Source organism: Carassius auratus, chromosome 45, assembly GCF_003368295.1.
Source record: "Carassius auratus strain Wakin chromosome 45, ASM336829v1, whole genome shotgun sequence".
Classification (NCBI taxonomy): domain Eukaryota; kingdom Metazoa; phylum Chordata; class Actinopteri; order Cypriniformes; family Cyprinidae; genus Carassius; species Carassius auratus.
The window spans coordinates 17,481,999-17,498,626 of NC_039287.1; the positions used below are offsets into that span (position 1 = coordinate 17,481,999).

Here is a 16,628-nt window from a genome sequence, read left to right on the forward strand (position 1 = left end):
GCATCTATATGCGGATAAAAGTGTCAGTTTCTGTTTTCCATGCATTTGTAATCAGAGTGAAAGCACAGTGTGAGCCTGCTGTTGCTATTACACTGCAGTTGTGCTCCGTGAAACAGGTCTGCTTCATTCACACACTGTGTATGTGTTTGGTGTGAAGCATGCCGTAAGCTCTGAAAGTGTAGTAGGCAATCCATAACAGTAATGGGTTTAGTGATACTTTCGGTTTAAGAATCACTGACCCAACACATAAAAACCCACTACCCACCTCTCTTCACCCCACTCAGTCTTTTACTTCCAAATTCAGGTCAGTCCCTCTATGGCGCCTGGTCATTCTCTGAAATTGGGTACTTATGTTTAGTTTGGCCCTGCATGGCCAGTGACACCTGAAACTGCATGTGAGTCAGAGAGAGCAGGCTGAGGTGAAAGGAGTAGAGAGGGAACTTTAGTAATCGTTCTCTTGTGTGCAGACACACAGGAAGATGGCCATATATATATAGCCTGGGTTAAAGACACCTGACCCGAGTCATCAGTGCTTAAGATGGCTCCCTCACAGCAGAGCTAACGACAGGAGAAATGATGAGCTGGCACCAGAGAAAGAGGAAGAGCCAGCCTTCGATGCTCAGTTACCCTTTAAAGGGTACAGAAGCAGTGCAGAGGTGACAGCCTGTCTGACAGTAAAATGGGGGTTATGTACTTTTGAAATGGTAGGTGGGGACTTTTCCATTTACCCAGACACTTAAAGCGATTCTGTAATAGTTTGCTAACCCATGTTTATGCTCATTGACTTCCTATTTGTCAATTAATGGATACCAGCCTTTACTGTCTTAGTACACTAAATGCTAATAATAAAAAAAATGAGAATAAAGTATGAAAATAGTGAAAATGTATATATATATATATATATATATAAATAAATAAATGTATAATCAGATGTTTCATTGTAATTCGGCCTTGTAGGAGGTACGTGGAAATGCTACTAAATTGGACCTAAGACAGAGCCTTGTGGCACTCCGTATGTATCTATTAAAGATCAGACACTACACTTTTTGTTCCATTGACTTCCATTCATACACATGCGAATGCGAGAGAGCAGACGTGCAAGCTTCTGCAAAGTTGTTTTGCATTTCACTGTTTTACAAAGTTCAAGTGGAGTGAACTCTTAACCTGCGAATTTGTAAGTGTAACCATGTGACCAATACAAGGTTGATATGTTATGGCATGACCTCATAGCTGAATTAAAAGAACATAAATGTAAAACTGTAGCAATGCAAGAAAGTGGAGTAGATTATATGTTTTTTGTTTTGGATACATTTCTATTTGTTATTTGTTAGATTTAAGTTTTTAAAAACTTAAGAGTGTGGTGTCAGATCATGACTTTTGCAGAGTCCGAAAATTTTTGCATGCTTGAAGTCTATTGTTACTGCGACTTTAGTCTGAGACAACTTCACATTTACACACATCCGTATGTAATAATCTGACAAGTAAAATTCAAGCAAGGCCAGTGCTAACATGATTCCAAGCCTTTCCAAAAATTATGATGAACTATAGTACAGAGAAATGCATCCAAATTCTAATAATGAACATCTATCCAACAATTATTTTCTTTCTTGTATTCTCAGATATGGAAGCAACAACATATCAGTTCCTTTATAGTTTGATATATTTTGAAATAAGCATTTGAGTGAGTCACATTTGCCAAATTGTATTTACACTCATGTCCTTAGGAGACGATTTCCTATCAAAGAATGAAGTTACATGAAGTTCACTTATCATTTTAAATTTACCAAGTACCAAGCACCAGGACAGGCAGTTTGGTGAAAAATTACACTTTGTGATCAACTATAAATTTAGATTATTAGTTAGTTTAATTAGTGTCTGTGTAACAAGATTTCTTAAATAAGACATGAGCCCAGAGCATTTGTACTGCTGAAGGGATATTATGTCTTTTAAAGTTATTGTGAGATCTGAGATTTCGTTTAAAAGTTGAAATCTCCAACATTCACAGTTAGAACTAGATTCTGCACTAGCATGCCGCTGGGCCTGTAAAGACAGGCACAAGCAATACCATATTCAATTAATAAGTCTGGGGTGGCTCGCGGAATCCACTGAGCGTGAGTGAAACACTGTGATTACTTTCTCCTTCCACCATCATGCAGATAGCGCAGTCGTGTGCAGATAAGCGCAGAGGAATCCATTTAACATGAAGGCAGTGGATAGACTGTGCGTGTTTATCAGCCAGCAACACAAGTTGCTTGAATAGAGATATAGGATCCAACCGCACCGACAGCAGATAAGAAGAGCGGGTGGGCGAGGCGAGCGGAGGAAGTGATAGTGTCTCTTCCTCTTATATTTCTCTCACATTCTCATCGTTTCGGCGAGAAAAGTCCTAGGTGTTCTTCTCATGATCAAAATAAGTTTGTTCATCAGACATATTGTAATGGAGTCAGTTCAGTCTTACACAGCTCTTTTCGTCGGGAAATGCAATATACTTAAATGCTTTCCTTAAGTGTTTCCATTTATCCCACTTTACCCCAGCTATTTTTTATAAACTATCTGTTTATCTCAGCGTTAGCTTCTATGGTACATGCAACTGCTAAAGCCACTTCTGATCTGATTCAAACTGCAATTACAAATGACAAATTAAGAGCTACATCACTGCACCACCTAATATATCAGGACACACAGTGACTAGGACTTCAAGCTGGCTGACTGTACGTTATAAAACCAAGCAATAAATCAAATGCATGTTAAATGTTGATTTGAGTGTAAATTATTTTATTATGTGTATCATGATTTGAAGTGTGTGCATCTCTAAAGCATGTATTCTCTCCTCTCTGGATGACCTCAGGTGTGCTAATGGCTATTTCGGTCATCCCAACGTTCCTGGGGGTTCCTGTCAGCGGTGTATGTGTAACGGTAACCTGGATCTTACAGCAGAGCTCAGCTGTGATCCGGTGACTGGAGCCTGTCTGCGCTGTCATGAGGGATACGGAGGACCGGACTGTGGAAGGTGCGCTGACGGATTCTTTGGAGACGCCCTCATAGCCAAGAATTGCCAAGGTAAGCGAAGGAGCACGGTTTGATTGTTTCCAGATTGTAGCCCTTTGACTAACAGCAATTTGTAATGTTTAATCTCTTATAATCTGAATACTAGATGATTTATGAATAAATGATTGGGGAAATCCTGCATACATCACCAGAGACTAGACGTGTCATCTATGTCCTTTTGATTAAACATCGCAAAAGGTCATTAATAATAAACAAACAAACAAACTTAAACCTGGAAGAACTGTCTACAATAAGATATAACATGCATAATGTAAAATATAATTTGAGCTCTCCATTGATTTTTATAAATACTGTTTAAACCTAAAGGCAGATCTATCATGACCTCTGAGTTTGTTAGATAACTACTGAATATTTTCTTCTGCAGAAAACAGTCATACCATGATCACAGTTATAGACAATTCTATTTTTGTTTTTATGAAATTGTGATTTGATTGGCATGCTATTAGTTAATTATTACACAAAATAATTTAGAAATATATAATACAGTAGTACTTTATTTTATGAATAGCATTGTTTTTTGTAAAATTAAGATGACCTGTTAAATATGCACTTCGATGGTCTAAATGAAAATGTAAAAAAGTTAGTCTCAGAACCTCTCAGAGCAGAAAATTGGGCACTCTATGACTACAGTAAAATGTGGGATATTTTGCACCTTACCTAAAACACACTGGATTTGGTTGTCTCTTTAGGACTATTTTAATGTGTCTGTTTTTGTAGAAATTAAAAAGTGTTCTTCCAGACAGCCTGTATGGCAGATGTGTGTGTGTGTGTGTGTGTGTGTGTGTGTGTGTGAGATGAGTTGATCCAGTAGTGCGGGCCGTCTACTCTCAAGGACAATACACACAGATTCCCCTCCAACAAGCCTCACACAGCACCATCTGTGCTCCATCTCAGTCAGAGTCAGGCTGTTCAGAAAGTGTGTGTGCATTATATTGAAATGCAATCTGTCCTCCTGCAGCCCTACAGCAGTGTGCTGTAATTTAAAGCAGGATAGAGTCATTCTGTCTGATTGTTTTCCACACACACTGCACTGATTAGCATGCAAAGGGGTCACGGGATATTGAATAATCTCACTGGTTTTTAATTTTAGTTGTTATACACGCCAGAGGCGAGTTCAAAGCACATTTGGGTTGCACACATTCCCTTGGTTATGCATGAAACATGACAATGAAACAGTTTCCCAGAGTCTATGTGTTCCTTCTGAACAGTGCTTAGCTCATTTAATGTGGATATAACATTGCAAAACATATTTAGATTGCGGGGTCCAAACTGAAACTATGGGATTCAAAGTCTTAATTTAAACATGTAAGGGAACAGCGTTTTTAATGTGACATTTGAAATGTGAAAAACTGTGACATGAATGAGGGTTGTTTATAGAGTTCTTTACTCTGTACTGTACACCCAAAGCACTTCATAATCATATGAGACTCTCCGCACCCATACACGGTCTCCCATCCCAGTACGGACCAGGCTCAAACCAGTATTGGCATACAGGGTGCATACCAACAACATACCGACATAAAAGTCCTCAAACATAAATGTGAAACTAATTTGCTGAATTATTATTGGTACTCTGCAAATTTAGCTTTGTCATCACATGAATAGATGACATTTCTATATGCATTCAAATTGAAAACATGTATTTGAAATTGCAATATTATTGCACATTATTACTGTTTTGAGCCTCACAGAAGAGCAAAAGAGGCCACCTTCAGAACCACTGAAAACCAATGAGAACCATGTTCCAAACTTCTGACTGGCAGTGCAACCTACCGTCCCTCTAGATGTAATGTCTTCATGCCTGGTCGTGTTTCTCTCTGTGTCTCTGTGTAGCGTGTCAGTGTCACAGTAACGGATCGCTCTCAGACTCGTGCCATCAGGAGACCGGACAGTGCCAGTGTCGACAACATGTTGTTGGACGTCAGTGTGACGAGTGCATGGTGAGTCTACACCACACCAAATGCAGTCATCTCTGTCACTGGGTTAGACTGACATGACTGTGTGCATAACACATTCCCTATTCTTTGAATCAGTGTGAGTAATTTTCTTCTTTTTTTATATATATATATTTTTTTATTTTTGTCTCTGCCTCTTCGTAAACGTGTATGTTTAGCCGAATTGTTGGTGGGACAGTGAGGCTGAGTTGTGTAGGCCGTGTCAGTGCAGTGCTCGGGGCTCAGTGTCCCAGCGCTGTGACTCTGAGGGCAGGTGCATCTGTCGGGCCGGGTACTTGGGCCGCAGGTGTGACCTGATGCGCCCGCCTCACGCCCGCAGGGAGACCCGCCGACCCGTCCAACAGGTTCCCATCCAACACATCCAGAGATGGGAGAGCAGAGGGGGCTGCCCTCGAGGGGCGTACCGCCCCGGCACAGGGGTAAACGCACGGCATGATGGGTGCACAGGATCTGTGTGTGTGTGTGTGTGTGACTTCCTTTAACTCATCTAATATCAGTGTAAGAGTGTTCAAAATAACACACATTATACTCACAACCTTTTTACAGCTGATCAGATCAATCTTTTTCAAGCTTTATTCAGATTAACTAACTGAAACACTGTTTTAGTTAATGGAAATAGATTTTACAAACTGGACATAAATAAAAACTACAACTGAAATGGAAATAAATTAAACATAAATAGTAATATAAAAAAAAGACAAATACAAACTGAATAAAAATGTAACTAAAATTAAAATGAAAGCTGAAAATATAAAAGCTAATTTAAAATATTAAAAACTGTAATAGTATATGCATAGCTCCTTATTACGTTTTTAGATTTGTTCCTTTACAAAGTTGTTTTTATATTTTATTCCTGTTATATAAAATATATTCCCTGTAATATAGCATATTTATGTAGGATGCTTCTTTTCATGGTAGTTTTTGGTATCAGTAATGCAGTACTGAAGGCATCATGCATCACTTCAAGATCAGCATTGTGCATTATACTGTAGCTCATCACATGCTCGCTAAAAAATAAATAAATAATATTTAGAATTATTACACATGGTGTTTCTCATTACCTGTATGCACAAAACCTGTTTGAACATGTCCATGCACAAACTGTACTTAACAAGTTCACACTTTTATTCTAAATGTAGAATGTGCTTGAATTCAGCTGGCCTTAGAAACATGGGAATCAACGTGTTTTTTATAGATATGATTATTATTAGAAAGTGAGTTGCTAAGTGTGAGTTACAGTATGTCTTTCTTATTTCACAGCAGCAACATGAGCATGTCAGAACTTGATCTGGGCTCCTTCATAAAGATGTTTATTGTGTTTGACACATTTGGCTGTAAAGGGCTCCTGCATTGCATTCATAATGTTTCAAATGTTCCTGGATGTGCTCTTATTATGTTGGTTGAATTTTTACATCAAAAGTAGTCATAAATTGGAAAATAAATGGTTTTGGCCCTCTGATTTAAGAAGTCAGTTTAAGGGTTGTGTCTCCTTTAAGATTCAATTCCCTCTGCTATGACTGGGTGATATGCATGTGGAATAACTGTTATGAACAAGAGTTCAATACTGATTTATGGTATTTTTTTATAGTATAGTGACCTCTTACTCTTACAAAAATCTGATTTCTCAAATTATTGCTTTAACTGAAGATCAAGAACAAATCCACATGCAACTGTGTTTGTGCAGAGGTTTTGCATGAGAAACTTTCTGCATGCTTAAGAACACTTGTGTACAGTTATTAATGAAAGATACCAAAACATATATACATTAATTAAGACATACTTTGGTTTTAAGATGAATGTAACATAATATTCTTTAGCTTTTAATTATACATTTACTTGTAACATTAGTTAAGTAGCGCTTAAGAGAGTCTGTCGTGCTCAGAAAGCACATGGCACTGTTAAATGCTGTGCTCTTTTATATGTTTGTCTTTTCGTAGTCTTTAAAAAGCACCAGACATGGTTATGAGTTCTCTTGGAGGAGAGTTGTGTTACTTTGGCTCACAGCTTTGCATGGTGTGTGTGTGTGTGTGTGTGTGTGTGTCCTCATATATCTGGCATCCATGGGGTGCCACTGACAGTCTGTGCCAGGACCACTTCTCAGTGGTTGCTATGGTGACAGCGCACCTGTTCCTAGCAGACAGATGGCTGTCAATCACCTACTGCAATGGCTGCCACAGTGACTTCACATCCACATGGTGTGTTCAGCTTTATCATCACTGCATGATCATTTTTGAAAATGATCTTTTTGGCATTTACTTCTCAAAATGTTTTAACAGTCAGTTGAAGTGCAAAGGGGACAGAGCACAAACTCGTTTTGTGGTTTGGTTTGATCTGTAATATCTGCATGGCTGTGATCTGTGCTGTCTTTATTAAGGTCTTTGAGTCACTGAAGGATGTTTTACATAATTTTGCACTTGATATTTTACTGTTGCATAACTAAACATGGCACATTCCATGAGTAGGTGCAAAAAAATGAGCTTGATGCTCTGTATTAAGTCAAATTTTGTGTTATTTTTTTTTTTTTTAAAGTTAATGGTCAACTACAGATGAAAAACCCCTGTTCTCCAACATATGTAATATTTCTCGCTCTAAAAATATGGGAGTTGTGCCTACATTGCTTTCTAAATCTACAAACCCGATTCCAAAAAAAGTTGGGACATTGAACAAATTGTGAGTACAAAAGGAATGGAATAATTTACAAATCTCATAAACTAATATTTTATTCAGAATATAATATAGATAACATCAAATGTTAAAAGTGAGACATTTTTAAATGTCATGCCAAATATTGGCTCATTTTGGATTTCATGAGAGCTACACATTCCAAAAAAGTTGGGACAGGTAGCAATAAGAGGCCCGAAAAGATAAATGTACATATAAGGAAAAACTGGAGGACCAATTTGCAGCTTATTAGGTCAATTAGGAACATGACTGGGTTTAAAGAGAGCCTCTCAGAGTGACAGTGTCTCTCAGAAGTCAAGATGGCCAGAGGATCACCAATTCCCCAAATGCTGCAGCAAACAATAGTTGAGCAATGTCAGAAAGGAGTTTCTCAGAGACAAATTGCAGTTTTAAGTTATCATCATCTACAGTGCATAATATCATCCAAAGATTCAGAGAATCTGGAACAATCTCTGTGTGTAAGGGTCAGGGCCTGAAAACCTGGATGTCTGTGATCTTCAGCTCTTAGACAGCACTGCATCACATACAGGAATGATACTGTAATGGAAATCACAACATGGGCTCAGGAATACTTCCAGAAAACATTGTCAGTGAACACAATCCACCGTGTCATTCACTGTCACCGGCTAAAACTCTACAGGTCAAAAAAGAAGCCATATTTAAACATGATCCAGAAGCGCAGGTGTTTTCTCTGGACCAAGGCTCATTTAAAATGGACTGTGGCAAAGTGGAAACTTTTCTGTGGTCAGACGAATAAAAATTTGAAGTTCTTTTTGGAAGTGGGACATTCAGATTGACTCCATCATGAAAAGGCCCAGCAAAGGTTGTACTTCCTTCTCCAGCTGAGGAAGTTTAACCTGCCACAGGAGCTGCTGAAACAGTTCTACTCCACCATCATTGAATCCATCCTCTGCACTTCAGTAACTGTCTGGTTCAGCTCAGCTTCTAAATCTGACCTCAGAAGACTACAGAGGGTTCAACTCTCCCATCTATTCAAGAACTGTACTTATCCAGAGTGAGAAAAAGGGCTGTCAAAATCACTCTGGACCCCTCACATCCAGCACACTCCCTCTTTGAACTGTTGCCATCTGGTCGACGCTACAGAGCACTGAGCACTAGAACGACCAGACACAGGACCAGTTTCTTCCCTCAGGCAATCCATCTTATGAACAGCTGATAATAACGGCGAACACACTACACTTTATATTTATATACACACACACTTTATTTATCTAACACACATACTTAGTATACACTTAAATCTTTGCACATAATATACCTGTACATACATAACTGCTTTTTGTAATATACCTTCCTACAATTGTCATTTTGTATATTGTCATTCCTACCTACTTATTTGTATTTTTTGTATTTTGTATTCTTTTATTATGTGTTTTATGTTCTGTCGCTGTCATTCTGTTGTACTGCGGAGCTTCTGTCATGAAAACAAATTCCTCGTATGTGTAAACACACCTGGCAATAAAGCTCATTCTGAATCTGTTTCTGATTCTGAAATCAGCGCTCAGTTCAGAAGCCTGCATCTCTGATGGTATGGTGTTGAATGAGTGTGTGTGGCATGGGCAGCTAATACTTCTTGAAAGGCACCATCAATGCTGAAAGGTAAATCCAAGTTCTAGAACAACATATGCTCCCATCCAGACGTCGTCTCTTTCAGGGAAGACCTTGCGTTCTCCAACATGACAATGCCAGACCACACACTGCATCAATTACAACATCTTGGCTGCGTAGAAGAAGGATCCAGGTACTGAAATGACCAGCCTGCAGTCCAGATCTTTCACCCATAGAAAACGTTTGGCGCATCATAAAAAAGGAAGATGTGACAAAGAAGACCTAAGACAGTTGAGCAACTAGAAGCTTGTATTAGACAAGAATGGGACAACAATCCTATTCCTAAACTTGAGCAACTTGTCTCCTCAGTCCTCAGGCGTTTGCAGACTGTAATATAAAGAAGAGGGGATGCCACACAGTGGTAAACATGGCCTTTCCCAACTTCTTTGAGATGTGTTGATACCATGAAATTTAAAAGCAACATATTTTTCCCTTAAAATGATACATTTTCTCAGTTTAAACATTTGATATGTCATCTATGTTGTATTCTGAATAAAATATAGACATTTGAAACTTCCACATCATTGCATTCTGTTTTTATTCACAATTTGTACAGTGTCCCAACTTTATTGGAATCGGGTTTGTATTTGTACCTTAATTGTGGAGAGTAGTGTGCAGAATAGTCTAGCCATCACTCAGAACATGGCCTTGTTTTAACCCTCCTCACTGTCTCCTCTCTGTCTCTCCAGTCTGGTTTACACATGCACGGCGCTCAAGGCTGCGTCCCATGCCACTGCAGTTCATTCGGATCGAAGTCGTTTGATTGTGATGAGAGCGGTCAGTGTCGCTGTCAGCCTGGTGTGACGGGACAGAAGTGTGACCGCTGCGCTTCCGGACACTTCAGCTTCCAGGAAGGCGGCTGCACACGTAAGAATTCACCTCCGAACCTCCAACCCATGATATGAGGCCATGTGTGTGCCTCTGTAATTCATTCCAGATTCACCCGTGCATTTAGATTTTTATTTGTACAAAAAATAGAACAGTAAATCCATAGGATAGGAAAAACATGAAAGGCACAGTTCACTTAAGAATAAACATTCTTACATTTTTAACCCCCCAGCTCACATTTCAGAAAATGGCTTTTAATGTGGACATCAACAAGCCTGACCTGTGAGCGCTACAGTATTCATCTGCGGTGTTCATTTCATTAAGAACATCGTCATTCTCTGTTGGGATGGTGTGTAAATTTGCCCATCTCCTTCCAGCCGAAGCGTCTGATATTACTCCAGCAGAGAGGAGAGCCGGCGCTGACATTTATAACAGCTGCTCAGCTGCGCTCCACAATTAACCTGCTCTCTGTTTCTGTCTGTCTCGCAGCGTGCCAGTGTGCCCATGTGGGAAATAACTGTGATGCTAACACAGGTCAGTGTATCTGTCCGCCCAACACCGTGGGAGAGAGATGTGACAAATGTGCGCCCAACCACTGGGGTCACGACATCAGCAGCGGCTGCAAGGTACGTCTCAATCTCCTCTCCTCACACTGCCACGGCATCACTCTGTCTGCTCTGGATGTGTATCTTTATCTTCTGCCCAAACAACATTATTATTCATCCTCTGTAAAATCTGGTTGAGGTGAATCTCTGAGTTAATGTTGCAGAGCAGCAGACAATAGAAGATGAGATTGTGAGGTACATAATGATACACCTGTTCTGATATCACAATAAACAAAAGTAGTTACAGTTTTGCCTAATCATTTACCCTCTACCTGGTTCCAACATGGATCCTCGGGGCAACATTTTGAACTGAGCTGACATACTCACATATACTGTATAATGGCTAATGGTGATCGGCCCTGAGCTGGAAAGTATACAGAGAATCATGCAAATAAAGACAAAACACAATCATGGCAATGCACAACACTTAAATAATGCAATAAATAAATAATAGAACATGAAGTAAATAACAAAAAATATCACACAAAACATCCAAATGTGCACTCTAAGAAAGGTCTGTGCTGTAATATGAAGGGATTTTTCATATTGATTTCTCAGGTGTTTTCCCTGTATTTTGAATCATGCATTGCATTGTGTTGTGTTTTATGGTAATGCCCATTCAAAGGAAATGTCCTTAAGGGAGAGTAGGGTAAGATAAGCCATTTTACATATGGTCCTCAAGATAAGAGAAAATAAGTTGTTTCAGGACATACATAGGCCTATTCATGAAAAACTAATATCACATTAAAATACCAGTTTATACTCAGCGATCAACCAGCAAACACAAATTAATTAAACTTACCCCATGCTCCCCTAAACATATTAGATTATTGGCAGAAAATTGCCAGGATATGTATCATTTTACTAAGGTGTACTTACTGATAACAAAAATAATGAGAAACAGAACTATTTAAATAAAATATAATGATAATTGATGATTTATTCAGGGACCTCTGGGAATGTCCTTTTCCTTTTTTCATTGTAAATTATACATTAATTCATAGCTTTCAATTGCAAAAATCATAAATTTGAGTTTTTTACAGTAAGGCTACATACAGTATAATGCATTGTTATTATTTTTTTTTCTTTTCCACATATATGTTAAGGTAACAGGTTTTTACTGTTGCATTTGTCAGTACACAGAATTAACTACAGTTGTGTGGTATCATACAATTAACTTCTTACAAAGCAACCGGCCCCAAAACAGAGCCTTGAGGTACCCTGCAGGTGATAAATGTAGAGGAAGAAAAGTAATTTCAATTTCAGTGGAAAAATATCTCGCCTTAAGGTAGGAAGAGAGGCAGCCAAGGGCAGTGCTGAAAATTGCAGCATATTCTGACTTATTTTCTATTAAGTGCTCAGCCTTGCCTTCCTTTGATGATCAGAATTTACAACATTTCATGGTTCAGAATGGATCCTCATTTTCAAAAGTGTTCAATCACATACAGGGAATGTGAATGCCATTTTAATTAAATATCATGCATGATATTCTGAATTATATATGTGTTATTTTATCTCTTTCTTTGTAGCCATGTGGTTGTAACGCACTGGGGTCTGTGGCGCAGCAGTGTAACGTGAACACAGGCTGCTGCATGTGCCATGAGCAGTTCAGGGGTGAGAAATGTGACGAGTGTAAGCTGGGTTACAGAGACTTTCCACAATGCATTTCCTGCCAGTGCTCAGCGGCAGGCTCGTCACTGGACACCTGCGATGCAGAGTCTGGTCTCTGCGCATGTGCAGACAGAAGTGGCCAGTGCTCATGCAAGGTAATGACATATAGAACTTGAAACCCGACTTTGATTCATCCGACATAGCCACGGCTGTACCCTGTTGAAAAGTAAATTGTGATCAACGGGATTTTTCAGCAAAACTGTCATGTCATAATGATAATTAGGGTTATAGAAATGCACTGCCAATGAATTATTGTATGATGCTCTAATCTGATAAAACTATAATTCCCACATGACAGCTGTGAGAGAAACTGTCCTGGGCTTCATATGCCAAAAGCATGGTACACCTAAACTAGACTGTAAAGATCACAGATACTGATGGTGTATTTTGGGAAATGCAACCTTGGTCTTTAAGGTAGCTGTAAAACAGTGCACACAGTACTAATGTGAATGTATGTGTTCAGGCTAACGTAGAGGGAGTGAAATGTGACCGCTGTAAGGTGGGCTCGTTCGGCCTCAGTCACAGGAATCCACTAGGCTGCAGTCAGTGCTACTGTTTCGGCTTGAGCAGCTCATGTACAGATGCCACAGGACTCATCCGTATGAGGGTGAGTAAACACATACAAGTCATATAATGGCATTTTTATCAGTAATATATTTATGTCAGTCTTAAACACCTGATGAAATATCTTGAACTGATATTCCATTTACTATAGGAAACCTAATAAGTATTTTGCTTATATTTTTTTTTTTTACCTTGCCATATTTAATTACTGAATTGGATGTGATTCCCAAGCATCGTAAATCTTATCCAATAGGACATATGACACAGGTTAACATCTCATCCTTATATAAAGCAATTTCTGGTTAAATATTTTTTACCATAGAAAACTCAGAACTCAGTTTTAGTAGAATCAGAGTATTGTCAAAATATAGTATGAGGTGCTGTGTTTCCAAAAATGTATATCTAACAGGAGAATATAAATATATAATGAAACTGGCCCAAAACGGAGCCTTGAGGTACCCCGCAGGTGATAAGTGCAGAGGAAGAAGAGAACTCTTAGTTCTCCATTCAAATTTAATTATTCAACACATAATATAGTTCCCCATTTTGAACAAACTCATTACTCCTTGTAAGGGAGTATTTTATTGAATTTGACAAAAGCAACGCTGATTTTCTTTTTTTTTTTACGCTGGAAAAAGTAAATAATCACAGTTTATTTTACAGTGTGTCAGGTTCAACTATAAACTATCCAACCCTGTTACTCAAATGTTTGTCTTTAAAGTATGAACGTTTTCAATTATTATAAACCTTTTTGGCTGTTATATACAGAATTATGAGTGCTTATTATTCTTAGCCAAAGGACATGTTTTAAATGGTTGTTTGTGATGGTGTGGATAAGATGAGGACACGTGTCTGTTTGTGTGTGTGTGTTGATGGCTTTCTTAATCATCTTGTCCCGAGGAGGGCTGAGATGCTCCAGTTACCAGGGAAACAGTAAATATTAATAAATATCAAGTGCCTCCTAGCTGTCATTCTCCCTCCAGGACAGAATTAAGTGTGCAGGAACAGCAGAGCAGACTGAAACAAAGATAGAGAGAAAGCACTGATGCACAGAGCCAGAGATGCCCCTTGTTTGTTTTTAATAAGGATTTCATGTTCATGTTCACAAACTCATCTTAATCCTCAGCATATCCATGGAGAAAAACACCAGAATATGGCTCAAGAATGCTCTTCCAATGTGATGAAATCATCAAAGAATTGAACAAAGGTTGCAGACCAAAAGTTAATCTAAGTTTCGAAAGAGTAGTTTGGAATCCTTTAGCTCATTTATGGGAAAAAGAGATTTTTTCTAAATCAGTGAGTCGTGAGATTGTGTGTTGATGTGAGGGTAGTTTAGCTCCCCTGTGGAGTTCCTTACACACACACACACACACACACATACACATTTACCAAAATATGCCGCTCAATACACACACACACAAATAAATCCTCAAAGACACTGATGCTGAAACACAAAACTGATACACTATTTTGCATGGCAATTTAACTCTGCTTACTTAATACAAATTTCTGGAGCACTAATGACAAAAAAAAAAATGTTTTCAGAATCTTTCTTTAAGAGGAATAACTTTCTCCACCTCTCAAACATCTGCTGTGTGGGTGAGCATTAACCAGTAATAATATTGGAGCCAAATTCTCACAATCCCATCTACATTAGATTAGATCTACATTAGTTTCACTAGAAAATATTTCTGAAGTTAAATTGTGAATGCCATTTCATGTTGACATTGTAAGTTTAAAGCGCAGGTCTTATTTAAGTTAATTCATCTGATTGACTTGGATGCATCTTTTGCTGTCCTATAGCTGACTCTGATGCCAGAACAGACCGTTCTTCCTCTTGTGGACAAATCCAGTCATCAGGAGATCACAGCGGGTGTGAGCTTCCAGCATCCTGACATCATCGCTAATGCTGATGTGATCCAGCAGCATCTGAGTGAGCCGTACTACTGGAGACTGCCAAAACAGTTCAAACGCTCCATGGTCAGTCTGCCACTAACATCTTTCAGCTGTTTTCTTTCTATTTTATATACGTTAAATACACATATGCATATATTTGTGTATGCATGTTTGTCCCAAAAGTGTGATAACAGGAGATTTCTGCCCTACAAAGCAAAAAGGCAGTAACTGCATTTTTGGTCAAAAATTTGTTATTGGCAATTTCATGACATTCAAGGCATCTTTTTTATGTGACAAAACATCTTATCTGAAATGTGTGTCATTTTGGAGAAAAGTGGTAGTTGTTTGTACAGTAACTACTTAGGCTGGATGACAGGATAACTTTAAGTCATTTTTCTCAGTTCTGCACTCTGCGTAGTTACTGCCTTTTTGCTTTGTAGGGCAGATTTGTGGTCAGTAAAAATGTTTAATGCTTGTGACACATTTTACTTGTCAGGATTCTTTGATGAATAAAAAAAGTTCAAAAGAACAGCATTTTTCAGCATTGCTGAATAATAAAAAATATGGAAAAAATACTACTACTACTACTACTACTACTACTACTACTACTACTAATAATAATAATAATATATATATATATATACATCTGATGCCAAACTTTTGAATGCAAGTGTACAGTCCAGTTGTTTTAATTATATAAAAAAATATATTTTAGAATTTCAAGGCCAAGCTAGCATTACAACAAGTCTCACCATTTGGAGGTTGTTCTTTCAGATAACAGCCTATGGTGGGAAGCTGAAGTATGCCATATATTACGAGGCTCGTGATGAGACGGGCCGCACCTCTTACGAGCCCCAGGTCATCATAAAGGGCGGACCCAACAAGGACAAGCTCATGGTCCGCCACATGCCAGCACTTCAGATTGGCCAGCTGACCCGTCACGAGATTGACATAACAGAGGTGAGCCAATCAGAGATGAGAGTCAGCAGTCAGCACCCCCGCTTACTGAAACAGCACATCACTTACACCAGTGTGCCGACCGTGTTTGCATTCACATGATCTCATTTACCACAGTTACATCAACCATACACTAAAACACTGATGTTTTGCAGCACGAATGGAAACACAAGGATGACAGGCCAATGTCTCGTGAGGATTTCATGGACGTGCTGTTTCATGTTGAATATATCCTAATAAAGGCCTCGCACGGCAGCGTCATGAGACACAGCAGGTAACTGATCTCAAGCACGGATTTCAAACACTGGTCAAGTTACGGGGAGCAACCTTGATATTATAGTTAACTAAAGCAACAACTAAAACAATAAATCTTAAAATAAAATAAACTTTTTACATCTAGTTCTTGTGGCACCATTTCTCGTTTTCATTTGGTTTAACTTGTAATAAAATAACTAAAACAATTTAATAATAATAATAATTAAGAAAAACGATATACTGTAGCCATCAATACAAATAAAAAAAGGGAAAGAAACATAAATGTGTAATCAAGCGCACGAAGGAGTAGAGTTCAAAAGGAGTTTTTAATCATAAATCCAGGAGAATATTAACAAGTCCATAAACAAACAGTATCAAGTGCTCATCAACGTAAATCCAAATAACAGCAGATGGTGAACTAAGGAGCAGACAGAGCTTAAATACTAGAACAGGCCAATTAAGAAGAAACAGAACAGGTGTGTGAAACTAATTAATAAATCAAAAACCATAGAAACAA

At 38.5% G+C, this 16,628-nt stretch overlaps 1 protein-coding gene across 7 annotated transcripts in view; it reads left to right on the forward strand.

The window, feature by feature from the left end:
* Window positions 1–16,628, forward strand: part of lama2 (laminin, alpha 2) — a 176,130-nt gene that overhangs the window by 110,444 nt on the left and 49,058 nt on the right. For 4 of the 7 annotated variants that reach the window (XM_026233847.1, XM_026233849.1, XM_026233848.1 and 1 more), the window contains exons 19-28: window positions 2,849–3,060; window positions 4,903–5,009; window positions 5,183–5,443; window positions 10,025–10,202; window positions 10,653–10,789; window positions 12,298–12,534; window positions 12,903–13,046; window positions 14,807–14,983; window positions 15,674–15,859; window positions 16,012–16,130. In XM_026233847.1, the coding sequence (XP_026089632.1) occupies window positions 2,849–3,060; window positions 4,903–5,009; window positions 5,183–5,443; window positions 10,025–10,202; window positions 10,653–10,789; window positions 12,298–12,534; window positions 12,903–13,046; window positions 14,807–14,983; window positions 15,674–15,859; window positions 16,012–16,130 (1,758 nt within the window). The remainder of the gene's footprint in view (window positions 1–2,848; window positions 3,061–4,902; window positions 5,010–5,182; window positions 5,444–10,024; window positions 10,203–10,652; window positions 10,790–12,297; window positions 12,535–12,902; window positions 13,047–14,806; window positions 14,984–15,673; window positions 15,860–16,011; window positions 16,131–16,628) is intronic. The other 3 variants (XM_026233853.1, XM_026233851.1, XM_026233854.1) reach the window with 1 other exon arrangement.